The sequence below is a fragment of the Mytilus galloprovincialis genome, chromosome 3 (genome assembly GCF_965363235.1).
Source record: "Mytilus galloprovincialis chromosome 3, xbMytGall1.hap1.1, whole genome shotgun sequence".
Lineage (NCBI taxonomy): Eukaryota > Metazoa > Mollusca > Bivalvia > Mytilida > Mytilidae > Mytilus > Mytilus galloprovincialis.
In genome coordinates, this window is record NC_134840.1 from 18611433 (window position 1) to 18639421 (window position 27989).

Here is a 27989-nt window from a genome sequence, read left to right on the forward strand (position 1 = left end):
ACTTGGTCAGCACTTCATAAGGAACATTCATGCCATGTTTGGTTTCATTCGATTTAGCGGTTTTCTTAAAGAAGACATCTGTATGTATTTCCCGTACGGTCCTATGTAAAACCAAGTCCCCAGCTTGTGTTCATCTTGGATGATGGATCAGCTTTAAAGTAACAACACTTGGTCATCACCCCATAAGAAACATTCATGCCATGTTTGGTTCCATTCCATTCAGTTGTTCTCGAGAAGAAGTTCAACATGTAAAAAGATTAGGACGACGATGGACGCCAAGTGATGAGAATAGCTTACTTGGCCCTTCAAGGCAACAAAACAACACTGCTACCTGGTCTCCAAACTGTTTTTACCAAAGTTTTATTCGATTAAATCTGTCACACAAATTACACTTAAAAACACACATGGTTTACTATAAGTAGACAAAATATACTGTTTATAAATTATTACAATATCTAGACTACATGCTTTACAATGACATTTTATTTTACCATTATAATTGTATATAAAAATAACAGATAAATTCAATGTTTGATTTCCATTTCTAATGCCATACACAAACCTTATTGAGCTGTACATGTATTGACTAGATAGTAATTTGTTTCTTAAGAGGTTAATTAGCGGACTGTTTAAATATTAAAGCAAGGTTGCATGATATTAAGCAACACACAATTGAAAAATAGTTTTTCTTCTGGTTAAAGTCATGTAAAACATAAACAAATACTGTAAATTCAGAAATTATTGCAACTTTTTTGACAATGGACAAAATGCAAGATTAATATTGCGATGTCAGGAAAATCTGCAAACAGATATATGCATAAGATACCAGAATATGAGTTCTTATTATTGCGATACTAACCTAGTCACATTATTCCCATAAGTAAAAATCTCACAATAATTTCTGAATTTACAGTAATTAATAAATCCATCTGTGTTTATAACTCTTTTTTAACTAAAATAACATTTCAATTTTTTTCAAAGAACTTTCATTATGAAAATTCTTTGTTGTTCTCAAAATAATGGAAGTTTTGCAACAGATCTTCCCTATTTGATCAATCCATGTAAAATCTAACAAAGTAAACTAAAAAATCCTAAAACTATCGTAGTGAACTAAATACATCTAAAACCATGTGAACAACATACCCTAATTTTTGAAGTACTGATTTAACTACATGTATAAAAACTTAATATTGATATATAACATGTGTAAATATGTTTAAGAGGAAGAGAAAGACATTTTTATAGGAGGTTCTTTTACCCCTCGAGATGAATCTTTGAACTAAGTAACACGTTATCTGAAATTTTAACATGAATGTTCGTTTTTATAAAGTTAAAAACGACAAAAAAATAATTACCGTAAGTGTATCATTACTGATAAGCTAAATGAAAGGAGTATGCATTTACACAATATAACACACAAATAACCTCACACAAAATTCATTTGATAAAAAACTTGCTGTTATTTAAAATATCAGACCATTGTATTTACAATTATTACTGGACCACCAGTTAAAATTTACAGACAATTAGGATAAATATTTACATCAATACAAATATAAAAGCACCCTGAGAACATGACAGCCTCTCTCCTCTTCTTTTAACAATTAAAGTTCAATTACACTTAAAGAACAAATCAATAAATAATTTAACATTGTATAGCAGATCCGTTGAATTAGTTGTAAGATTGCTTTAAAACATCAGAGAATAAGTTGAAAGGAAACTTGATTAAATTTCTTTGAAGAAGTCCATTAACCTCTATCTATTTTGTTTAATGCACAGAAGTATTGTACGGACATTTAGCAAATATTTGTACAATAAACAGTGCTAAAAGACACATTGAACTTACAGAAAGGCGTGGGGTTGTGCCCTGTGCTGTAGACCTATCTGTGACATTGAGAAATATAGCAATAACAGAACTTTTCTTTGTGTTAAATGAATGCAGGGATTTGATATACATGTACTATATCTATTCATTTCTATTTCCCAAGGAAAATTACTTTACACTTTGAGGTATTATTTGCAACAACTATATGTTGAGATATTTTTGTTTTGAGCTTAAATAAAATAAAGCAATCACCAAGCAATCATCCACAAACCCTTGAACAGGAATTGCTAGAATTGTTAGAAAATGGAAGTTTTTTTTTTTTTTATAAATATTAGAACAATGTGTGCAAGATTTTACAATGGCCTGCTAGATTCATCCCAGTCAATAAAGTTGTATTAAGATATGCTCCATATAGTCCACTCCTGTGTTCTATAACTAAACTAAAAGTCTCATAACTCTGATATAACACTTTTGTATATTTCGTAATAAAAGGGACCTTCCCTTTATAGAATAAAATACTTAAGTGTTTTTCGGCAATCTCTAGAAGTGCTTGCATCATTTGGAGGGGAAACTGACAGTCTATTTGACGGACTGAATATGTATACCATAATATGTACGTTGCTGACAATGTATAATAATTCTTTCTTAATGCCCAATTTTAAAATATAACTTAACAATATAAAACTAAATAACTTTATATCCAAATACAATAAAAAAAAAAAAAAAAAAAAAAACAATGCTACAAGTATTTTCCATAAGAACTGGTTAATCCATTTTACGGTAGAATACCCATCAAAATATAATTCATATTAAGGTACCGTTAATGGTATCGTATTGTATATTATTCTATTTGTCAACATTCCTTCTATGAAGGATTTTAGAACTAAAACAAAAGATTTTCCAGTCTCTAATTACTATCTATTCAACATTGGTAGATTTCCCCTTTGACTCCCTTTACCAGCAAGGGATACAAATAAAAAGGAAAAAAGGAAAATAAAAACGTACAAGTTAATCGATAAAGGTATAATGTACATGTGTTGGTATGACACAAATGTCCTGGGTACAGTACCTCAACCTCAAATAAAGATCATCTATATCAGGGGCATACAATGGAAACACTGTGTACATGGGTTTATAGTGTGGATATTTTTGAGAGACCTGAAAGTTCTGCAGGAATAACAGTAAATTAACAAGAGTACACTTTCGTGGATATTTCAACATCCATGGGCTGTAATTTTTGCCAAAAGATGGTCAACCAGAATGGAACATAAATTAATTTGTAAGTCATTATTTAAAATCACTTGTGTTTTAAACATCATATCAATATATGCAGGGTAACTATAAAAGCCTGAACGACTGTATGAATTCTGAATGACAGAAGCCAAATAATAGAACAATGGACATTGGTGATATAACATGCCCAGGCCACTTAGAAGAATGAGCATAAATATCAGTGTCTTGGAACAGAACCAATTCATGGAAGTATCACCCATACATAAAACACCATGATTACATTTTGAAGTTGTCTACCTGTCAACTATACGGTTGATAAGAAATCAATTCTAGTAATACAACATTTAACCCATATAATGATTATAATAATAAACAATATATAACCCAATCAATGATAAATGATAAGCAATTTACTCCCAAAATGCAGATACCAAGAAACAACATGGAGACAAAAAATAACACCACAGATTTGTTTTATCACAAATATAACCCGAAATGAACAAATTTAATAATTTAAAAACAAAATCTCTTCTGCCACCTCCTAATTCAATCGTCAAAGTTTATGAAAATAAACATATTAAGTTAACCTTGCTTTCAAAAAAGAACTGCATAAAATAAGTATATTTCAAAGTAACTTTATAAATAAATCTAACTTTTATTTGTATAAATAGTATAATGCTGAACATATTTTTGTTACTGCAATAAGAAGATGCATGCGTTGTCGTGTTAAACACACTCAAACTAGACTATGAATGGCAGAATAATAATAACTTGAAATGCAAAGCAGTTGATAGAGCACCATATGCATAAATTCATTACATTTGAAAAATCAATTACTATTAAGTTGTGTTTGACTGCAGTGTGACATCAAGAAGCATGGCTTGGTCATGACCTGGTGAGATTACAGAACAATTTCCAGTGCAGTCTATTACGAGTCCAATACAGTAAGATAAAATATGATATTATTGATGTACATACAATTGATAATGAATGACAAATGATGGCTTCATCTTAAGTGAAACCTGGGGCCTGATGAGCTAATAATAATAATATCACAACAGATATTCTCTGGGATAGATACAACCAGATGACCATCATACTTGGTTTTTATATATCAAACATCTCAGAAACTAACTTTGGTTAAAACAGATATATACATATTGAAGTTATCACTTCTTGACAACTGTTTGTGATTTAGATGAATCTTTATCCTTCTTTGGAGATACATTCCTTTCTTTTGGTTTCCTTTTCCTTGTTTTCTTTTTGTTATGGTATTCCTTTGCCAGTACAAGTTCACTTTTCAGTTCTTGAGACATAGGTTTTGTATGATCAAAGTCAAAATTACAAAGAACACAACTTGAATGCAACTGTAAGAAAAACAAAACCAATCATAATTTGAATATTGTGTAGAATATTTACAGCAAAAGTGATAGTTATACAAGGTATTTATAAACTGGCAGCTGCTGAAATTAAAATTGTTGTTAAAAGACCAGTTGGTTCATGTTATCTCTACATGTTTCATAAAATTGATCTCTTAACATTACATTGGTTATAATAAACACTCTATGCTTCCTTTTATTTATATATAGCTGAAATCCAATTTTTATGGGTTCTCTATAATCCTTTTTTTTTTTTGTTGCTTATAAAGGGTGAAATTGCCATTTCAGAAAAGCTATACAAAAAACAAATCTTACTCCAATATTCATGCATAAATATGAAAAAATTTCATTAACATGCTCTCTTGTAATATTAAGGAGTTCTTTATGCATATATCTTTATTCTAAGTTTACCTTACTTTTCATCTTGATTTCAAACTTGGGACAAAAATAAAATGTTAAAAAAATACTGTGGTAGATACAGGATAGACTTTCCTCTACTTTAGAAAATCATGTCTTGGGATTTGTTTTTTTGGATTACTGCTTCTGTGGTTTATACCTCACAACTCCTTCCTTATGTTTTGGTGACAGTTATATTGGTGACAGATAAGTAACAGAAATTTCATTCTTAAAAAAAACTTATTTCTTATCAGGTATGAACTATAACTGTGTTATCCACTTACAGGACTCTGTTTCTTTCTGAGTTCAAATGAAGTGTCCCTTCCAGCTTCACCTGAAAGACAAAATTAACTGAATAGTTAAACAGCTTAACACCAAAAGATGATGTAATTTTTGTTTATCTGGCTCTGATTAAAATGTACACAGAATGGCAAGTAATGAGACATCCAAACTAAAATATGGATGCTTTATCCCGAATCAAAGGCCTCTAATATAGGGGTAAACACATGACATCTGAACATTTTTCTATTTTACAAATAAACTCTCCTGGTCTGCTACCAATTATGAAATCCATATGATTTTAAATATCTTTAATAAACTTGTGTTTTTTTGAAAATTGTTCTATACATCATAAGAATAGGACCAACAGGAAGAAAACAATTGTAAAAAACTACCATTTTTCTTTTAAAGCAAAATGGAAAAAAAAGTAAAATGTAGGTGATTCTCTTTCCAGATACTACGGCTTCCACAACCAATAAAACTGACCCCCACAAAATAGCACAATAGTGCTGCAAGTGGTGTTACACACCAATTTATTGAGGCAGAACCTGTGGAAATAATCTGAGTTATACAAAATAAGAAGAATAATTTACCTTTAAACCAGTTTACTGTATATTGTGTAGTCTCTTTCATCTTAGAACTACCACATATTTTTCCCAGCAACATTTTTTCTCCTTGGCCATCTTCTTCACTCGTTTTAGCCATAAGACATTTCCCTGAAACATCAATTTTAACCATAACTACATAACCTTTCCAATCAATTTAAATCATAACTACATAACCTTTCCAATCAATTTAAACCATAACTAAATAACCTTTCACATCAATTTTAACCATAACTACATAACCTTTAACATCAATTTTAACCATAACTAGATAACCTTTCACATCAATTTTAACCATAACTAGATAACCTTTCACATCAATTTTAACCATAGCTACATAACCTTTCACATCAATTTTAACCATAACTAGATAACCTTTCACATCAATTTTAACCATAGCTACATAACCTTTCACATCAATTTTAACCATAACTAGATAACCTTTCACATCAATTTTAACCATAGCTACATAACCTTTCACATCAATTTTAACCATAGCTACATAACCTTTCACATAAATTTTAACCATAGCTACATAACCTTTCACATCAATTTTAACCATAGCTACATAACCTTTCACATCAATTTTAACCATAGCTACATAACCTTTCACATCAATTTTGACCATAGCTACATAACCTTTCACATCAATTTTAACCATAGCTACATAACCTAGCTATCATTATATTTTCTTATACAATAAAGCTATTGACTGTGATATTCATTGTCTGGTAATAGATGACAAAACTGATAGAGAACACACTTTATCGTCCTTCCCTCCGCTTATATCACCCTGCTCTGTTGCTCCGTCATACTCGTATCAAGACTTCAAAACGAGACCAGGCATTATCAGCGACGTCACCATGTGAGAGGAGAAGTTATCAGCCACGTCACAATACTAGAGGAGACGTTATCAAGCTTGCTTTTGTAAAGCGTAAAACTGTCTTAGGGAGAAAGAAACGACCAGTAAAAGAACAATTTTCTTCGTATAGATATCGTAAAATATCAGCCGCTCACTCGCCAATAAGGTTCACATTGTGGCTCGTGGCTGATATTTTACGTTATCAATGTGTAGAAAACCCGATAATCTATACATATTTCTGTCTACTTTTTGATACCCCTGCATATATTAACTTCAGTAATGAAAGCATCAGATAATAGTGACAAAGATATTATTTATTAATTTCTCTTCAAAGGAAAATAAATCAAATTCATATACATTTTACATGTAATAAACAAAAAATGCTACTGAAAGGTCTATTACTCAACAACGAGAACAGCTAAAATAGTGAAAATTAAACTCAACCTTCATTTAGTCACAGAAAACATCATATCTAAATTTGAAAAGAATTTGTTAAAGCTTTTTCATGTTAAAGAATGGATACTGTAAGTCATCTGCCCACCGTACATCCCAAAATCAATAACCAATTTTTCTTTTTGAAAATTTGGTAAAAAATTTTATATACACAATCTCACTGGATCCTTTGCTCACAACACTTTCTGATTGAAAATTTATTCATGTATTGCTTTGAAATTTTTGTTACAGAATACAGTATCATGTATATATGAAAAACTTGTGTCTAATCCATTTGTTTTGAACAATAAAATATGTTTAAACTATGTATATATACCATATATCCACTTTTTCCAATGATTTATACATCAACCTACCTGTTTCAACATTGGTTGCTTTCATATCTACTAGTTTCAACTTTGGTGGTATAATAGTTGAAGCATCAGACTTATCAGATCTAAAATAAAAACATATGTAAAATGTGAAGTGAAATTGTATTTCTTGAGTCAAAACAATATTCTTCAAGTGAAATGAACCTAATTATAACAAGTTTAACTGCCAACCCCTGATATTTGGAAAACAAGAAGTTGATGAGTAATGAATTTGAAACCAGATTGTTGATTCCATATTTAAGGGTGCTTTGATCTGCAGTTAATGAGAAATATGACACAAAAGAAGAGGTATAATAAGAGCAAATATTTGGCCTCTGAAATCGCAAGATATGTAAAATTATTTAGGATTTTCAAAATTTGTTAATTCATTGATAAACCAGCAGGTTAACTTTAATACAGAAAGGTTACTTTTGATGATATCCTTACATGCTGAGATTAACATATTTGAACTTTTATGACCATTTTACACAAATTTTATGGACAAGCTAGACATTCATGATCAACAGCCTTACCCAAAAAGATTTATTACACATTAATATCTGTGTAAAATATATCTTGTAGCAAAATATCTTTTGGGGAAAATCTGTTGCTCATGTCTAGGTATTATTGACAAGATCTCAAAATGAGGCTTCTTTGGCAGTTAATGTAGTTTTCAACCTTCGGAGCGGGAGTTTAATAAAATCTGCCAATAAATTGTGTCATAGCTTATATATAATCTTTATTTATTTTCATAAGTGTAAACCCAATAGTGGATAATGCCAAGTTTTTATAATCCTTTTGTTGAAGTTATCTTCTCATTAATACACCTTTAAATAAGCTTACTCGCTGTCGTCATGGTCAGTACTATGACGTGGTGACTGTATCGTAGCAGCATCAACAGATTTCCTGTGATGTGATATTTTACTTCCTTGTACAGGCTCTTTCACATTTTCAGTTAGTGATTCAAACAATGATTTCTCAGTGTTCCTTTTGTTTTTGTCCGTTTCCACACTATCAGATTTTTCTGTGGATGATCTATGAGGAGTTATGGGCCCTGATGATTGAGATGATACTGTTGTAACTGTAGCTGTCTTAGGTTTCTTAAACGTCTTAGAATTATCTATGGTAGGATAAGTGTTATAATTATATCACAGCTCAATAATAACATACATTGTAATTCAAACAAAATCTCTATATACCACTAGCATCAAAATACATCAAACTATTACACACCATTATAAAATTCTCAATGAAGATTTAGACATATTAATAAAAGGTCATGAAATACCAAAGAAATCATACATTAATGATCACAAATTTCTAAAAAATTGCAAATATATTTGTTTACTTTTGTAAAACTGTTTAATGTTATGATAAAGAATTGTCAGATTATTAAAAAACATTTCAAATTTATTGACGATTATGGGGATCCATGAAAAATGTTTTGATGTTATGTTTTGTGGAAGATGATAGATACCTTATAAAGTGATATAAATAAATTTGGTGTATTTACTGTCTTCTGATTGGTTAAAAGTATTAGTTTTATTTTCAATGTTGTCAATTTTTATGGCGACACGCCCACTCTGACGTCGTGTATTCATACGCCAACATGTGTGTACGTTGTTATTGTTAATGTAAATTCTATAAAAAGTTCTTTTAGCCTTAGTTTTAATAGAAATTTATTTATAATGAATGGCAATAATTTATTTTGAATTTATTGACCCATAAAATTAATTTTTGACTCTTCACATTTTACATATTCCGCTTCGCGGATTATTCAATGTGAAGAGTCAAAAATTAATTTTATGGATCAATAAATTCAAAATAAATAATAGCCATTCATTAAATAAAAAAAACCACCATTTATGTTAAGTAGTCTGATCTTAAATTACACCAGTGACACAATTGAAAAATATCAGTTCTTACTATGACTAATAATGTCATAACAAAATATACGGGTAAGTGCAAGAAAAGTTGTCTTTTCACTTATTAATTTTCTCTACTTATTACTTCCATCTTAATTAAGGTCTTGTAAAAATATAGATGCTAATATTTGTTCTGAGTGTATAATCAGATAAAATGTTTATCTGATATGAGTGTATAAAACTTTATATGAATAATCAAACCTGATGAATGATCTGAATGACTGTGATGTTTTCTTTTCTCTGTCTTTACTTTTATTGCTAGAAAAAAAGATGGACAATAACAGAATACAATTGTTATATCTATAAAACAATTACTGAAGATTCTGATATAATTTTGTGTATTAATTATTGCATTTAATTTATCAAACTATGAAAATAACGATTGATTAATAGCCTAAGATGTCTCTTTCAGACTTATTTTTTTTACCTCATAACTTATAAAACAACCATTACAAAATAACCACTTTCAAATTGGAAGACAAATCAAATTATAAGTGTCCCAAGAGACTTCTAAGCAATTTCTTACAGCTTAATAAAACACAAAATATTTTTTATCAAACAAAATTTGCATTAAAATATGTGAATCAATGTCTGATGGTTAAGGTGTCTAATGCTCCATATATTATATTTTGATAGGAATTAAGTAGTAACCTTGACCCATCAAGTATCAGTCAATATCCCAAGTATGCAAAGATTTATAGGGTTGATAAATATCTTATTTAGGATTTCAAGGTTATAACTTTGTATTGAATGAGTCAAGCTAACGCCATTTAAAAACCCAGACGTCAAATATATAACATCCATAACTCCTCTTTTACCTTTCTTTTCATCAGAATCGCTGTTTTTTGTTGTTTTGGACCATACAACCTTCGTAGCTGTAACACAAAGAAACATATTTTTGTTACATATATGTTGACTATCTAAAAATTATAATGAATTCTCTTATGGTAGGATACCTGGTGAACAACAGGTGGGTATGTCCTTAAACAAAACGTTGTTAACATTATTTAAGAATTTAACACTGATGGTGCAACATTTCTTTATAATAAAGTATGTGGGAAAGCACAATTTTCAGCATCAAACAGTTACACTACATAATTGATGTGGCCAGTTATATTAGTTTAATTTCAATTCCATGTAAACCGAAGGAGTTTAAATATGGAAACTTATTTATTTTTATTCCTAGTAACTGTGACATTGACCTTAGACATACTCACAACCAGTGTGTGTCTATTGAATACAATTGTGGAAGATAAATTAATTAATTCATCGTTTTTTAAGAATCAATGTGTTCTAAAATAATATATAATTAACCAGATGCTCCGCAGGGTGCAGCTTTATACGACCGCAGAGGTCAAACCCTGAACAGTTGGGGCAAGATGGACACAACATTCAAGCTGGATACAGCCCTGAATTTGGATTGTGATTAAATAGTTGACACAGCATAGGTTTCCGACACAGAATGAATGTGGTCTAGAACTTAAATTTTTTTTTGTGCTTTTTAGCAATTCACTATGATGTTGAATGTTAATCCCCTGAAAAAAAAATATTTGAAGAATTTTCTTTTTAATTTCTGAAATCTGAAAGGAGAAAAATTGTACCCACACCTCACAAATTTTTATTTACTCCCCCGCCCTCCCCCCCTTTCCTGTATCCCAAAAATAATATCAATTCAAATTTCTAATGGAGTTTGTAACAATAACTACTCCTTTAAATACATCATAAAATATTAAAATATAAAATGTCATACAGTCATGGTTAAAATTAATATTAATTAATAGTGACTTCTAAAACAAAATCTACAGCTAGTCACCTCAAGACAATCATCATTTCTTTATACATCATTTTCAAGCAGTGTAAGGGAGGTAATCAAACATATATTTTTATGAAGCCCAGGTGGTTGTGAGGTCTAGCGTGCTGGTTACAGTGCAGGTGATTTGGTGTCACAATATCTTAGTAGCATGGGTTCGAATCCCAGCGAGGGAAGAACAAAAAATTTGAGAAAGCAAATTTCCAGATCTAACATTGTTGGGTTGATGTTTAGACGAGTTGTATATACAGAATGTACACAGCCATGTATCACCATCACTGCTGGTGATCCGATGGATAAATCTGTTGTAGAGTTGTCACTGGTTCAGATGTACTTATAAATATAACTATTTCTGTCACTGTACTTTACATTAATTTGTAGGATCCTTTACTATAGATAATTTAGCTGATATGTAAAAATAACATCTTCATGCCTTATATATCATGTACTGAGTACAATTCTAGATTAAAACTAATGTGGAAAGGTAAGACCCGGCCACCGAAAGCTTCATTTTTTTAAACCAGGTGGTCGTGTGGCCTAGCGCGCTGGTTACAGTGCAGCCGATTTGGTGTCATGATATCTCAGTAGCATGGGTTCAAATCCCGGCGAGGGAAGAACAAAAAATTTGCAAAAGCAAATTTACAGATCTAATATTGTTTGGTTGATGTTTAGAGAGTTGTATATATATATATATATATATATATATTTAACAGTATTCTTTAAATGGAATTGGATTACCTCCCTTACACTAATTTTGAATTGTCTAAATTTTCATTTAACCAGAAAAAACCTTGTTTTTCCCCTTTTTTTGCCAACTGATTTAAGCCATAACCATCCCTTTGTATTATAGAAACTTGTAGTATAATTTCAGAGAGATCCATACACCTAAACATAAGTTATTGTCGGTAAACTAGAAAAATGCTTGTTTTTGGCCCCTATTCCTACATCATGTACATGTTTGAGGAAATTGACCCCAAACTCAATCCAAGCCTTTCCTTTGTTATATGGAACCTTGTGGTACAATGTCAGGGAGATTCATACAGTTACTCTCAATTATTGTCCTGACACTAAAAAATACTTGTTTTTGGCCCCTTTTTGGCCCTTAATTCCTAGACTGTTTGCTTCATAACACTTAAAATAAATCCCAACCTTCTAATTATGGTATTAAACATTGTGGTACAATTTCAGAGCAATTGAAATACTTATACACAGCTCATTGTCCTGAAAATAGATAAATGCTTGTTTTGGGCCCTTATTCCTAAACCTTTGGGACCATAACCCCCAAAATCAATCCCAACCTTCCTTTTAAGGTTATAAACATTGTGTTAAAAATTTATTGATTTCTATTTACTTATACTAAAGTTATTATCTGAAAACATCTGTCTTCAAACGACGCTGACAATTACGACAACGTGATACATGTACCAAATATACGACCAAATTTTTTTTAAATTTTTGCAGTCGTATAAAAACACATCTACTCAACTTTTCAAATCACTTGACATTCATTACATAAATATCAGTAATATCAAAAATAGACTATAACTTATTTCACTTTCTTCAGTAATTAAATATTTATTTCTTGTACGCACCTTCTGCATGAATTGTGTCACAGATGCTTGCTACAGCATCAAGTGAAGGTATAAGTTTAGAAAATTTCCTCTCTGGTAGGTATTTCTCTTTGTTCTGTAAACTTTCAATGCTGGCACATTTACACTTATCAATTACATCATGTACCCTATAATCAAAATACACTTTGTTATAAATTTTATACATACATGTAAGTATATTATTTTAAAATTTTATACTCCCTGTTTAAATTAATACAAATCTTTCTACGTCAGTTTCAATATTACTGCAACCCTCCTTAATTTGATCATTTTATCTTCATCATTGATTATACAACACATATTTTTTCAATCGATTAAGAAACTTTTTATCAATTGTGCTTTATCAAAAGACAAATTTCTGCTTGGCATGTTCATTTAAAGGTGTACCACAGTCAACATTGAACAACTGGTTAAATTAAGTCTTAAAATGTATAAATTCAAACATCATAATTCTTAACATAATATTGATTATTTACAATTTTCTAACAAAAAAGTAACATATTGACTGTTCTTATAATCTTGACCGATCAGACACAGAAAGTATTAAGGTGATATCCTAAAGAAAAATTGAGTAGCTAGATGTGTGCATTCATGGATGCTCTAAAGAAAAGTCAGCTTTATTACCTGAGAAGTATTCAAAATGGTACATATCAAATAAAATTGTGACAAGCTGGTAAATAAATAACAAAATGACATATTATTTTCTTACTCTTGTGGAAGTACTGTTGCTAAAGTCAAGTCAATTTTTGAGAAAAATGTAATTGCCCTGGTGATCATTCTGGATGCTGCATTTTCTAAGTCTCTGATCCTATCAAGTTCTCTAGTCAACTCTGAAATGTTCTGACTTTCAAACTGTTTCACATATGCAACCAAATTTTCTTGTTTGGCTGAAAAATATATATAGATTATAACAAGTCTTGTTGTTTAGCTGAAAAAAGTATAGATACAATTCCCATGTCTCATAGATATTTCACCAGGAACAAAATAGTCATGCTCTACCATAGAAACTTATATAAAATTAAATGTATACGGTTTTCTTTTTTCAGTGTTATTATTTTAGTTTTTTCTATCTTGTTTGGTGTTTGTGCTGTTGTTACTGAATCTAGCATTAATTTATTTTCTGGGTATCTGGATGTTCCCATCACCAGTAGCTTTGTATCCCTTTAGTTTTTAAACATCATAATGTGTATCTGTCCTATCTGAGCTATTCAAATATAAATGTAACATTATTCAACCAAAACAACACTTTCTAAACAGTAATTGTAAGGAATACAATATTATTGCAAGATTTTCAGTTTAAGATCTAAGTTTGGTGCTTTTTTAATTATGTGGTGGGTTGATATGTCATTGGTGATCTTTTGCTTTTATTCATATTTCTATGTTGTGATGTTACACTATAGTTACAGGTAAGGGTGAAGGTTGGAACTTTCTAAACATTTAGACCTGCTGCTTTTGTTTGCACTTCTCCTAAGTAAGGAACCTGATGTTCAGTAGATGTGATTTATAAGTGTTTCTCATTTCTTATTTTAAAGATTTGACCGTCGGTTTTCCTGTTTGAATGGTTTAACATTAGTCATTTTTGGAGCCCTTTTTAGCTTACTGTATGGTCAGAGCCAAGGCTCCATGTTGAAGACCGTACTTTGACCTATGATGTTTGTTCTTTTTACAAATTATGACTTGGATGGAGTGCTGTCTCATTGGCACTCATGCCGCATCTTCTTATATCCATCTGATCTTTATATATTACCATGTAAGATATTTTGAATTGCATCAAATCGTTTCCCAATATCTTTAATCAAGTTCTGTGATGATTCCTACAAATCATAAAACAGTTATAGCATCATTGAGTGTAAAACATTGTTAAACATTAAACATTTGCTAAAAATTCTCTTGTGGGGGTATATTTTTTAGACGAAATTTTGTGATTAATTTTGTTAAAGTGTATTTGTTCATATTTATTTTGTAATTAAAAGTATATATCTTCTCTTACAACTACAGATTTCTATTGTTACTACATTTGGAGTATTTGTATCATGTAAAGTTATGAATACAACCAACCAATAGCACAATTCAGAGGATCAAGAAAGGAGGGGTTCAAATTACAGTTTTCAGTCTAAAATCAACAAAAAAAGAAGGCCCTTGCTCTTGAAAAAGATAAATGGGGAATATGTCCATGGGACACAGATGATACCCCTATTTGCATATTATATAAAGTAAAAAAAAAAAAAGCACATAACTTTTCATATCATATAAAGTAAAAAAAAAAAAAGCACATAACTGAAGAAAGGTAAAATTAATGCTTCCCAAATTTGTACTTGATCTGAGTTTTGTGGTAATAAGTTTTATGTAAAAGTATCATTACATTTGGTTGAGGCAAACTTTAGTCACAGAACAGAAACACAAAATTCACCGATTAACTTAAGAACACTAAAAGAGACTCCACCCAATTTCAAACTTGATCTATATTATGTGGTAATAAGCATTATGTATAAGTTTCATAACATTCTATTGATGCAAACTAAAGTAAGAGAACGGGAACGAAAAATTCAGTAATTTTACCAAAAGTAAAAGTGGTATAACTCTAGAATGATTACAGGCACGCCACCAAAATTCAAACCTGATCTGCATTTTGTAGTAATAAGCCTTGTGTATAAGTTTCATAACATTTGGTTGAGGCAAACTAAAGTTAGAGAATGGAAACCAACTTTGGGACGTAAGGATGGATGTAAGTGAACAGAAGGACAAGGGTAAAACTTAATGCCCCTCCTACAGCAGGGGCATAAAAATTGTGATGATAAATTTCTGAATCCTGTTACCAGCAAGCTACACTAACTGAGCCTTTTTATTAAATTGTGATAAAATTTGACATTTCAAGAGTAAACAGAAGTTTCATACTTCAATCTTTTTCTTGAGTTCTTTCCTTTGAGCAAACTTGACAGTCAAATTGTTTTGTTCCTGTTGTAGTACTGACACATCCTCTTCTATTGTACCCTGTAACAAAAGTTAAGTTGAAAGTGATATATAAGATATTTATCCAAATGCTGTGATAAAAAATAGTGTATATGAAAGTCAGTGATATTGTTGGCTTTCTTCAAAACTACCTCTACCCTTTTTTAATGGGAAAATATGCGTCATTTTCATCAAATTGGAAAATTTAAAATAAACCATGAATTTGACTGAAACTTCAATTTACAGACCCATTTTCAAGAGTCAAACCCTGCTTTAAAATAAGACCCCATTTTGTCAGTAATGATACATAAATAGACCCTCAAATGTTCACATATAGTCATTTTAGGCAAGAAAATTGTTTAAATGAGTGCTTTTCAGTTTGTATTCATGCACAATTACTATCGAGACTGCACTGTTTTGGAAAAAAGTTGTCTTTTTGGGAATAATTTTAAGCCATTTTTTTTTTTAATTGGGATTCTTCTCCAGGGGAAAGCCTTTATCATGTTTATTCTCCACTAATTTAGGGCAAACAATATCACTGAAAGTCAAAGATTTAAAAAACTTAGAAGTTTACAGATTACTCATAAATTTACTTTTTCTGCTAAATCTTCATTGTCAATGAAGGTTTATGTATAACAGAGACAACTACAAAATGGATCATTAACAGTGGCAAATGTAGAACTTTTTATAAGGGGAGAGGGGTTAACTGTCTTTGGAGGGGGCCCGCTACAGTCTTGTTTCAGTGATTTCCTATATAATCAACAACATTTTTCCCACAAGATGGCCAGGGCCCCCTGGATCCGCCTATTATAAATTACAGGGACAATCACAAAAATTTGACAAAAAGATTATAATCCATCCCTGTCTAAAACTTGTGTGACAGGGAAAGCCTATCAATGTTTCATTAATTAAGATTCCAATGCAAGTCTTACCTTCACTTCAAAATACTCATTCATTGAAGAGACGAAGCATATGTCATGTGACTGATGAGAGTTCAGTAAATGAGATTCCACTGTAAGTCTTACCTTCACTTCAAAGTACTCATCTATCATTGAAGAGACAGAGTGTATGTTATGTGACTGATGATAGTTCAGTAAACAAGATTCCACTGTAAGTCTTACCTTCACTTCAAAGTACTCATTCATTGAAGAGACGGAGTGTATGTCATGTGACTGATGAGAGTTAAGTAAACAAGATTCCACTGTAAGTCTTACCTTCACATTAAAATACTCATTCATTGATGAGACAGAGCGTATGTCATGTGACTGGTGAGAGTTCAGTAAACACAGAGCACAAATAAGCTGCTGGCATTGTATACACACAACATTTCTTTCCATCCGTTCCAGTTTGTGTACATCACAGTGTGTGTAGGTATCGTGTCTGATTACCTCTCTTAATCGATCAAAATCAGCAGCACATAGAACTGGCTAAAAACAACAAAATATTATAGCTTTCATTTTGTACAAACAATACTACATGTATAGGCTTAAATAGTCAGATGAAAGTTGTAGATTTAGTTTTATCTGAAGAAAGACAAAACTATGTCTCAAATATTAATTATAAGTTATTTTTTAAAGAATTTATGAATAAATGGACCTTACAATAATGTCTAAATTATCTTTTGCAACTTGATCAGGTATTTTTGACCTGTCACTTCTGTATAGAATTAAAGGGTTTTTTGACACAATTTAAACAAGAGTTAAAATTTCAATGTGCCATGTTTATGTGCATAAATCACCTAAATTCAACTTGGTAAAACTTTTTTGTAAAATGAGGGCTAAAAATTGATTTTTGAATAATTTTAATCTCATTCAGCTTTGTTTGATTCATCACTATGATCTAGTAAGGATCTTTTACCATATTTGTAAATATAGCATGTACCAATGGGGTTAGTCAGGTAAGCAAATTCACAATTCATCCCTACAAAACCAGACAATGAATATACAATATATATGCTAGAAATGAAGGTTTTCAAGATTGGTAAATAACGAATGTTACATTAAAAAATACTAGTCCTGGACTATGTTGTTAAAAACCTTACTGCTACAACTTTAACAGTTAGGTTACGTAAGGTACCCTGATAATCTCAATATCATTTAATGCAGATATCATTTCCTTATTTGATGTTAGTATAATACAATTAAGTGTGATATGTATTAAAATCAACTAATCAGGAAATAATTCTTTACTTCCCTATCTCACTTAAATATTGAGTGCATGTAATTTCATCAATTATGTTGTCTATATATATATATATTTCTAAATGTAAATCATTATTATATCTGTAGATCGCTATTACAAATGTAGGTCATGGCAAAATAATGTAGAGTCAGCATTTGCAAGCACAACAAAAAAAGTTTCTGAAGAATTGTGTTGGTAACGATAAGTTGTATGTACAACATACAAAAGTCAATTTTGTGGCTCTACTTCTGTGCTGATTTATACAATTCACATGCCATTTTATTTTCACGTAAAAACATATTGCAATCCTAATCTTTGATATTCAAATATCTTAAGTGGAAATTGATTTAAGCTGCGTCTGATAGAAATCCACCTTATGCAAGTGTACATAAATGCGTACATGTGTCAGACTCTGATTGATTTTTTGAACATTCATATACGCAATACAAAGAAATAAAAGATGAAGCTTGGTCTGTTTTGTAGCATTCGATTAATAATGCAACTTGCAAACAGTCCCAGACTTTCTGTTGAATTTTTTTTCAAAACGGAAAGTGGTTAAAAGATGTATTGGTGTTGATTTGCATAATGTCGATTTCTATCCGACGCAGCTCATTTGTTGAATGTCACACTGGATACAGCATGTACAGTAAAAGAATATATGCAAATATCAAGCATCTGACACTGATCTTTTTTGAGCTATATTTAAGTTTGATATTATAATATAAGTATCTTTAATACTTGGTGATAAGACTTATTGGTGATGGAAGTTATGTTATCAAGAACATACAAGAAACTTATGATAAATCTTGTCAACAAGTTTGATACACTCTGATATTTTTGTACATTTGTCATAATTTTAATAAAAAGCAATAATGAACCTACACCCATTGGTTCCTGTTTAATAACTGGTTTCGTTTCTGCCTTTTCATCATCAGAGAGAAAGTCTGGAAGTTTGCCTAACTGCTCCTCTATGTCAGCTGTTTTATTAGCATCTAGTTTATCATCAGTCATATCTGATGTCTGTCCTTTCTTATTCATGTCTGTACAGGAATTTTGTTCACTTAAACTCTTTGTTGAACCTAAAAAAAATTGTTTTTGTATCACAAGGATTGTTTGGATATAAGCATTAGAATAATGTTAACTCTAAAAGTTCTGACATACAAACTGCTTATTTCAAAATCAGTCAAAACATGGCATTTAATGAGCTGCCATATTTGTTAAATCATAACAGACAGAGAGAAAAAAAAAATGACAATTATACGATATATTTGCGTAAAAAATGATAAAATCGTGCACAGAAGACTAAGTTTATGATATATACATGCATTTGTTGAAGAATATTGGATAAACATTATTTTTCACCAGTCACTCTTTTCATATGAATTTAAGATTGAAATTGAGGGCACCTGGCCACATTCATAATTTTGACTCACAAGCACAGTGTTGACATGGTTGACAGGCAATTGATACATGACATGTATATTTATATGAACAACAGCTTTACCCCAAAAGGTATTTTTCTACAAGTATTTTTCAAAGATGTTTCAGTGGGAGACTCATTCTTGATCCTGCTTATTGTTTTTGTCAGAATCCCGTATTCCTCCTATCATTGCAATAACAAGCTTGTAATTTCCCGTTTTCCTGTAAAATAATTTGACTCTAGAGTCTCAGTCATGATTACAAAAATTTGAACAATAATGCATCTCACTAAGACCCCAATGTCAATGCATGTATCTTAAGATGAACCTTAAACTATTAGTGCTGTATACACAAGTACATGTACAGCATTCACATTAGACTTGAATTTCAATGTCTGAAGCTGAACTTTACGAAAAAATTTGTTAGATCATATATTATATATTCATTTGTAAATATATGTGGTTGTTACTTAACGCTTTCTTACACCTCAGCACATATAAACTACATGTATCCTGACTATTATATATTTAAAGAAAAACAAAAACTTAATGATGACAATCCTATGAATTAATTATGATATAATTTATTATTTTTAATGATTATTATAACCAAGTTCAGTCATATGTATATAATTAAAAGTTTCCTTATGTTTTAAGGTGTATATACATGTATTTGCTAAAATTACACCCTTTGGGTAGTGCTCCACAATTAATGGAGGAATATATACAAGAAACTAAACTGAACATATTAGCATGCAGTCTTCACACTTAACATGCTTAAACACAAGTCCTTCAGCCATGGCTTGTAAAATTGCTGTCCAGCTTGAGAAATTCTTCTCTAGAAGCCAACAGAATCCAACTAAAACTTTGGTAAAATTGAGCTTAGCCTTAGGGCTTGTGGATTCAAATGTTTAGGGTGAAGACTGGGCATGTTACCTGTTACCTTCTGTAAAACCCTCCTCTATCAGGAGAACCTGGAGTTTATCCAGTAAAATTTTGTTACGTTATATTTCCATCTGTTTCTAGTCACTATAGTATATACATTATCTTTAAACAATTTTTATCTATTTACAGCCTATGAGTTTGGTAAACCTTACAACTTTTAAATGTTTATTTATTTTCAAGGAGCGCACTACACTTTTAATGGAGCGAGTAACACAGGCTTCTAGTGATTGATTCCACCAAATTTATGTCATTTTTCTCTAACACATAGTACCAATCAAAAAGACTACAGTCCAAGATTAATTTTATTATTTTTGAGTTGCTTACACATATGTCAGTCCATGCAGCAGTCCCAATCTTTGGTACAACGACTTTATAAAATTTTGAGATAAAGACGTCTCTAATACTTGTTAAGGCAAAGCATACGACAAGAAAATGTTATAAATTTTCAGTTCCTTCCTCACACAGTGGACAAATTGAAGTTTTTTGACCATTTGAAAATTTTGAGCGGTGGTACTGTAGAATATATGTATCCAAAAGTATTTTGATCTTATAACATAGATAACAGACTTTACGTATACACATTTGTTCTGAACATGCACTCTTCCATATAGAATTAACAATGCCAATTTTACAGTTTTTGATATATAAGTACCGTAATGATGGTTTTGATTTGGCTTCAGTAAACAGTTTTTCGGAAGAAAAGCCATCAACAGACTTTTTTACTTTATTTTCCACTTGTATTTTGTCACTGGTTTATAAGTAAAGCTTACGTAAAACTTCTGAGGCACACGCTAAGTTATATTGTTTCAAAATCTTGTAAGCCCTTATAAAGAAGCTTTTTGAGTTTTTTCTTTTTGAAGACAGTTGACGTTTAGCAAGATCATTTTCGAAAGAGTCACTTATAGCTATGGTACCAAACATTATCAGAATCTTTTTATGTAGAAGTGCAATTTATAGGTTATTGACCTAAAAGTAGACAAGCTCAAGCGTTGGAGGCTCTAGCAGGTAGATTTTGAATTTGTTTCAGAAAGTTATTACAAAAGATATCCAAACGGGAAATATCTTTAGCACTAAGATTTACAATTTCAAGTGCAAATAACAAACATGGAACCAAACATGTGTTGGGTGCAAACACTTCATGTACTTTTTTCCTTTTATGTCACTCTTTTTGTACCAACCTGATACATATGCATGTGATAGGTTACATCTTTTAAATGCCATGGATAGCATGTGTCTGTGCAAAAGAAATATCAATTAAACAAGTTCACTAGTTTGTGCTAAAAACAGAACCAAGAACTATTAGGGGATTTCCATATCTTATTACATCCCTAACCAATTATAACATGTTACGTTGTACCTGTTACCATCTTTGATGAAATTGTTGATTTATATTTTTAACTATAATCAAGAAGTATTCGTCCCTTACATGTACTAAGTTTTACGTTTAGGTGTTCTAACATGCAAAAAGAAAGAGAGAGCATGTTAAATGTTTGTTTACCCATCTATCATGTCTATGTACGCTACCAGCGTAGCTACTTGCAATCATTCACGACTGTCTTATAAAACAAGGACTTGCATAAAAATGCACAATATTAAAGAATGCCCAACCCCCTTTTACCATTCCGATTCCCATTCATGTCTATATCAATAAAGCAGGTGGCAGGTGCTTGTCCAAATCTAAACGGAAACAATGATGAGTTACTTCCCCTCTCTCAATTTACATTGAACGGTCACTAGGCTGGGGGCTATCCTTACTATTCATGAGACTAGGGACAACAAACGATTTTTCTATTATGATGTATTATAACCCAGAATTAAATTTGTCAACTTTTAATTTATAATATATTCGATTATTGTCTAAAAAGTCCAGTGGCGGATCCAGAAATTTTCATAAGTGGGGGCCCACTGACTGACCTAAGAGGGGGCCCGCTCCAGTCACGCTTCAGTGATCCCCTAAATCCGCCTCTGAAAACTGGAACCCCCCCCTATTTAATGAATTAAACCCAATAACCCCATAACTCGACAGAAACGTAAAATCTAAAATTTATAAAAATCGAAAGGCAGCTCACCTCAACAGATATAAATGTTCCGGACCATATGAGTATTCAGGACCATACGCGTATGGTCATGACCGTACGCGTATGGTCGGGGTAATTAACACTCTGTTACGGTTTACTTTTAATACTTCTAAACTCTTCATATGGTATGACCTTTCATTAAAAAGACGCTTTCATACATGATCATATAGGTAATTTTATTATCATATTATAATAAAAAGATAAGCTAAATTAAAATAAGAAGTTTTTTAACCCGAATAATCCAGTGGCGGATCCAAAAATTTTCATAAGTGGGGGCCCACTAACTGACCTAAGAGGGGGCCCACTCCAGTCACGCTTCAATGATTCCCTATATAAGCAACCAAATTTTTTCCCATAAAGGGGGGGCCGGGCCCCCTGGGCCCCCTTCTAAATCCGCCTCTGTAATCCAGTCGTTATATTACGATCACTTCGATCACTCCATTAACCTCTGGAGGACAATGACCGTAAGGGGGCGCTGTAATTATTCGAGTTAGAAGTTTTTTAGTTATTTTTTTTAGTAAACACATTTATATACGTACCGATGGTCATTACCGAGTTGTTTTTACGAGTGAATGGCAATATGTCGACTAAAAAACATAAATTCCAAAATTGTTTTAATGAACTGTTACACAAGAAGTCACTGGAAAGTAACATAGTTTATTTAAGTTGTCTTGAGAATATGGTGTATTGCAGTTATTTTACGATATTTGAGATCTAGAGCTTCTTAAAAACACCGTATACATCAGAATGACAAAGTACCTCTGTACCACTGTACACAGCAGCAAAAGCTATCTTTTCACTCACAAATAAAAGGTGTAAATGATGAGGATCAAGCACAAAAAAAGCCATGATACCGCGTGGAAATAAATGTCACCCCAAACCTACATCGTAACATGTAAGAATGTAACTAGCGATGAAAACTAACTATGGCGTCAATATTTTTAAATTTTTACGTAGTTTTTGATTATTAAATTAATAAATTGTCATATAACCATCACTGTTCGATAAAGTTTCTGTATTATTGAAACTGCGTTAAAAATGAAATTTGAAAAAAAAAAATATACCTATATGGTCCAAATACTCATATGGTCCGGCCCGTTAATAACCAAACGAGTATTATACTCATATGGTCCGACCATACGCGTATGGTCCAAATACGCATATGGTCCGGAACATAAACAATTCACCACAGCTTCAAGAATGTATCACAAGGAGGTTCGGTGACCCAACTGACCATTCTAAAATATACTGCTCAGTAAAATAATTTAAGCAACATTTATTTTAACTAAAAAAATCACTTGAAAAGTTTAATTCTTTATCGAGTTTATGTCGAGTAAAAATGTCTCTTTGTGGTCCTAATTTCTTTGTTACATGATAATTTATTTTATTGTAATTTCTAGAAGAAATTTTTTGAGAAAGAATTCAGTGGAAGTAAAGATATAGATTTTTTGGGGGGCAAAATCAGTATACATTGATGCTTACAAAAAAAAAAAATGCTGGCAAAGAAATCTGAAATGCTACTTAAAACAACTGCGGAAATATTAAATTAACATGGATGAGGCGGCAGTTTGTTCTAAACACTAGTTGTTTTTTACTAACTGTAAACTGCGAAATAGCTGTAAATATTTCTATGAAGCTTTTGGATATGAGCAGAAAACTTTATGATGAGTTGAAGTTATGTGTTCACAAACTGTAGTAACTTTCTGTTGACAATTTTGCTGAAAAAGTCTGGAAATAATATGCGTAAAAAAATCCCGTAAATAATCCATTAAAAGCCCTCGGAAGCTTAAATATCATTACAATCTTATTGTGAAGTATAAAGCTCTTGGTTTAACACTGTAGGAGTTGATGACACACAATAGCCATACTTGACAAGTTTCTGTACATTGGCTATAAAATACGTTACCCAAAGCCTAGAAGAAAGTTGGAAAAAATTCATAAACTTACACTACATATAGTAAGGTATATAGGAAATTTTGTTTTGAGACAAGTGACTGTGGGATTAGGATAAAAAAATATAGAAGGGTTAATTGTTGATTACAGAAGTTACAAAGGTTGGGTAATTTTTTACCGACGATCCGAACCACAACCCAATCGAGACACAGTGCTATAATCTAAGCCGGGTTTTCACTGTGCAATCCTATATATCATAAAAAAGAAACAATGTTCGTGTTTGATCATGGAACGCAAATATAGCAGAGAAAATTAAGGAAACACGAGATTTGCGCGATGCTGGTAAATCTTTGTTCGATTGAACTGTCAAATTGTCAAAGACCGTGTTTGAGCTTGCATCACCCAGTCTTGCCCAACCTGTAGCGATGATCCCTCCTTCGATATCAACTTTATTTACGGTCAAAGGAAAAATGTGAGAACAATTACAGGTGACATTTATACGACCTTCAATAATGAATTAACACCATGCCGTATTGCAAGTTATAAAGGGATTTACGGTATGAAAAAATGTATTTAACAATTTACAGCCGATTGCATTGACGGTGTGTAGGTAAAGGTAATATCTTTGGTTTTAATTGCATCCAATCTACAAGATATATGTTACTGCTGATCAGAGGTACCGAAAAATAAAACAGTTACTAAAGAAACAAATCCAGATATGAATTTGACATGGCTTTTGAGTATATTTGTAATTGATTAATTGAAGTTTACTTAACGTTCACTGGTAAAAGTTCAGGACGAGAACAAATCAAGAATTACTGTAAACTCAGAAATAATTACTAGTTTTTATTATTAATGCGAAAATGAGGGTTTATTGGATAGGGAAATACATTGTTCCTTGCAACAGACCATGTACCTACAGAGCTCTCAAAATGTTGTTGCAAGGGTTCTAAACGATGATAGTCCGTCGGAAGGGGACGATAAATGGCTGACCCGTGTTTAGAGAGCCATATCTCTTGCACGTTAAAGACACCCTTGTAGATTTCGAAAAAGAGCAGGCTAATGCCGCTACAAGGCAACACTCGCACCCGCAAAGTGGAAAGAGATTAATATAAGTTGCAAAACATGTTTCCGGGGAATCCCAATCCACTATAAATAAATATGTTTAAACTAACCAGACGTGGCCGCGTACTTGTACATCCCGCACAGCCAAACCGACGCATCACTTTGAAAAAGTTTTTAACTCGGAAAAAGAGTATATATATTTTTTAAGTTTGATTGACAAGCGAGAAAACATCCCGGATTTAATGAATTAAAGAGGTATTATTATACTACATACTAGAGTGTATTTTTAATTGCATCTAATAAAGAATAGATATCGGGAATGTGTTAAAGAGACAACACTTTGACTAAAGAGCAGAAAACCGCGCAAGTTCACCAATGGGTCATCACTGACTCGGCAAGAAAATCCTACACCCGGAGACGGGCTTCAACTGGCCATGGCCAGTTATAATATAGTAATGCTAGTTTAGCGAAATGGACGCCACACTAAACTGAAAATGACAGAAAAAAATCCCCAAAACAAACAAGAATAACAAGGGCCAGATGTTCCTCAATTCGGACCATCTCTAAAATATTCCGGGGTTAGACATGTTGTCAGAGACCTCAACCTCCCCCCCCCCCCTCCCCTTCAGTAATACCTGTAGCCAACGTGGAACAAACAAAGTACAAACACAGCAATACGCACAGTAAACCCCAGTTTGAAAGAAGTGTGAGTCGGATATCAGAAAGATAACGGAAGAAACCAAGAAACATGGATAGGATCAATTAATAAAGGACTACTAGTATCAGTTACTGACGATTCCAAAAAAGTCGTCCATCTTATTTCATGAAACAGGACCTTCGAAAGATAAACTGTAAACTGATAAACTGTGAATCTTTATTACAATGTGTTTTAAAAAAAACTTGTATCAAAGGCTTCTCGCCATTAGATTCAGCTTTCATGATTGATATAAAAATAAAATGTGTCATAATTTCAAATGTGACAACTCTCCACAGATATCATAGAATACAGCAACTGTAGATCAATTTACAATCTTCAACAATATAAACGAGCCAAAGCAAAACCCATACCGCAATTTAGAAATCTACAAGAGGCTCCGAAATGATAAATTTTATTGAAAATGTAAAACAATTCAAACCAGAAACTATACCATACATATACGCACACTTCGTTTTGACTCATCAGTGACACTCGGAACCAAACATTTGGAAGGCCAAACCAAATACGAAGTTTAAAGAATATGGAGCCGACAACTCTAAATATGTTGGATGTGCCAAATATGGCTTTATAGGGCTTTAAGCAATTGTCATTCTATAACTGATTTGAATAATTCAACATTTTATAAACAGTATGAACATTTCAATCCAATTTCATGTAAAAACATAAGTCAAAAGTTCTGCCGCTTAACTTGGTTGTTTACAATCTCGTTCTTTAGTTTCAGAATAGGACTATTGACCACACGTTAATGATTTTGAAATAAATACTAAAACAACATTATTTTTGTCTTTTGCACCTTCTTTCTCCGAAGACTGAAACAATTCTTGAAAAATAACAATAGGCCTAGTGTGCCAAATGACATAGTATGTGAAGTCCAAGTTACATCTAAAAACAAAGTTAGGGTAGGTAGTTAGAATTTGTTTTTTTTTTTTTTTTTAAACCCATTGGTGGCCTTCGACTGTTGTCTGCTCTATGGTCGGGTTGTTGTCGCTTTGACACATTCCCCACTTCCTGGAGCAACATTTTGACTTAAACAGTGCATATGGAAAATGACGAAAAAATCTATTTAGGGTAGGCTATTATCAATACTAAAAAGGAGGGTAGGTAAGGTAACTGGTACCACAAATATGTTTCATTTGGTCTAAGGGGAAATTGACCTTACATCTTTATAGGTCCAGACATATATTGGTTTTCTCTTGAATTTCTACAGTACCATTATTTCTGCCGTTTGTATTGCCACAGCAGGCGATTTCAAATTCTATCTCATTTTACCATGTCTTTTTTTTTAAAAGTGATCACGAATCACAAGTAAGCAATTTCAATTCTAAACTTGAAATAGGTGATCTTTGTTTATCTTTTGTATAATCATAAAGATGTTAAACTAAATGTGGATTAGACAAGCTATTGTCGGATACACAATTGATTATGGCTATTGAAGTTGAATGGAGACTTTGATGTACAATATTTACACATGTTTGTGTGCACAGGAACGATCATTGACTATGTATGCTTGTAACTTTTACCTTTGCCTTTGAAGTCATCATTACAGAAACTAGCCCCTCGCAATTCTTTGTATCTAAAGTCACTAACTTTCATTTCAACCACACATTTGCTATCATCTATAGTTAACTCTTCAACTTTGATTGCTCTACGGAGAGTTCTATTATCTGTTTTCTTGTGATACTTATTTTTCTTAGTTTCCAGTTGAATTTGGTCCACCTCGACACCATGTGAGTCGCTTGAAGTATAAATTGTTTTCGTCATTTTGTCCACGTCTTTTTTGGTGTCATTATTATTCTGATAGGTGTTCATTACAGGTCCGAATACTGTTATTTGTTGTTGGTCTGAAGATTTACTAATATCTTTGGTGTCTTTGAATTTCTTAGTTGTTTGTATGTCTGTAAACCTCTTCACTGTGTTACACTGCTTTCGTCTGCCTCCCCTTGTTGCATACACTGGTCTCATTTTCCCAACTTTTGGACGACTGCAATGACAAAACAATGTATTAAGGTAGATTC

General features: G+C 31.9%; 1 protein-coding gene across 6 annotated transcripts; it reads right to left on the reverse strand.

The window, feature by feature from the left end:
* Window positions 1-343: 343 nt before the first annotated feature.
* Window positions 344-27944, reverse strand: LOC143067317 (uncharacterized). Of its 6 annotated transcripts, none has more exons than XM_076240472.1 (14): window positions 27495-27944; window positions 18740-18936; window positions 16891-17103; window positions 15623-15718; window positions 14475-14541; window positions 13437-13614; window positions 12710-12855; window positions 10126-10182; window positions 9509-9565; window positions 8226-8502; window positions 7389-7468; window positions 5706-5828; window positions 5118-5167; window positions 344-4425 (listed from the first exon to the last, which is right to left on the reverse strand). In XM_076240472.1, the coding sequence occupies exons 1-14, from the start codon at window positions 27934-27936 to the stop codon at window positions 4228-4230; spliced, it is 2181 nt and encodes a 726-aa protein (XP_076096587.1). In that variant the 5' UTR covers window positions 27937-27944; the 3' UTR covers window positions 344-4227. The 6 variants fall into 6 exon arrangements, with proteins under 6 accessions (XP_076096587.1, XP_076096592.1, XP_076096589.1 ...); XM_076240477.1 differs by lacking the exon at window positions 27495-27944 and adding an exon at window positions 22290-22309; XM_076240474.1 differs by lacking the exon at window positions 27495-27944 and adding an exon at window positions 21839-21945.
* Window positions 27945-27989: the final 45 nt, after the last annotated feature.

What these genes read in the sequence shown, in the direction of transcription:
- LOC143067317 (XM_076240472.1), bottom strand. Translation starts at nt 27,936, where the DNA reads ATGAGACCAGTGTATGCAACAAGGGGAGGCAGACGAAAGCAGTGTAAC. An exon ending in CGATTCTGATGAAAAGAAAG is followed by an intron (nt 9,566 to 10,125) that starts GTAAAAGAGGAG and finishes CTTTTTTTCTAG; the next exon opens with CAATAAAAGTAAAGACAGAG. An exon ending in AGCAACCAATGTTGAAACAG is followed by an intron (nt 5,829 to 7,388) that starts GTAGGTTGATGT and finishes TTGATGTTTCAG; the next exon opens with GGAAATGTCTTATGGCTAAA.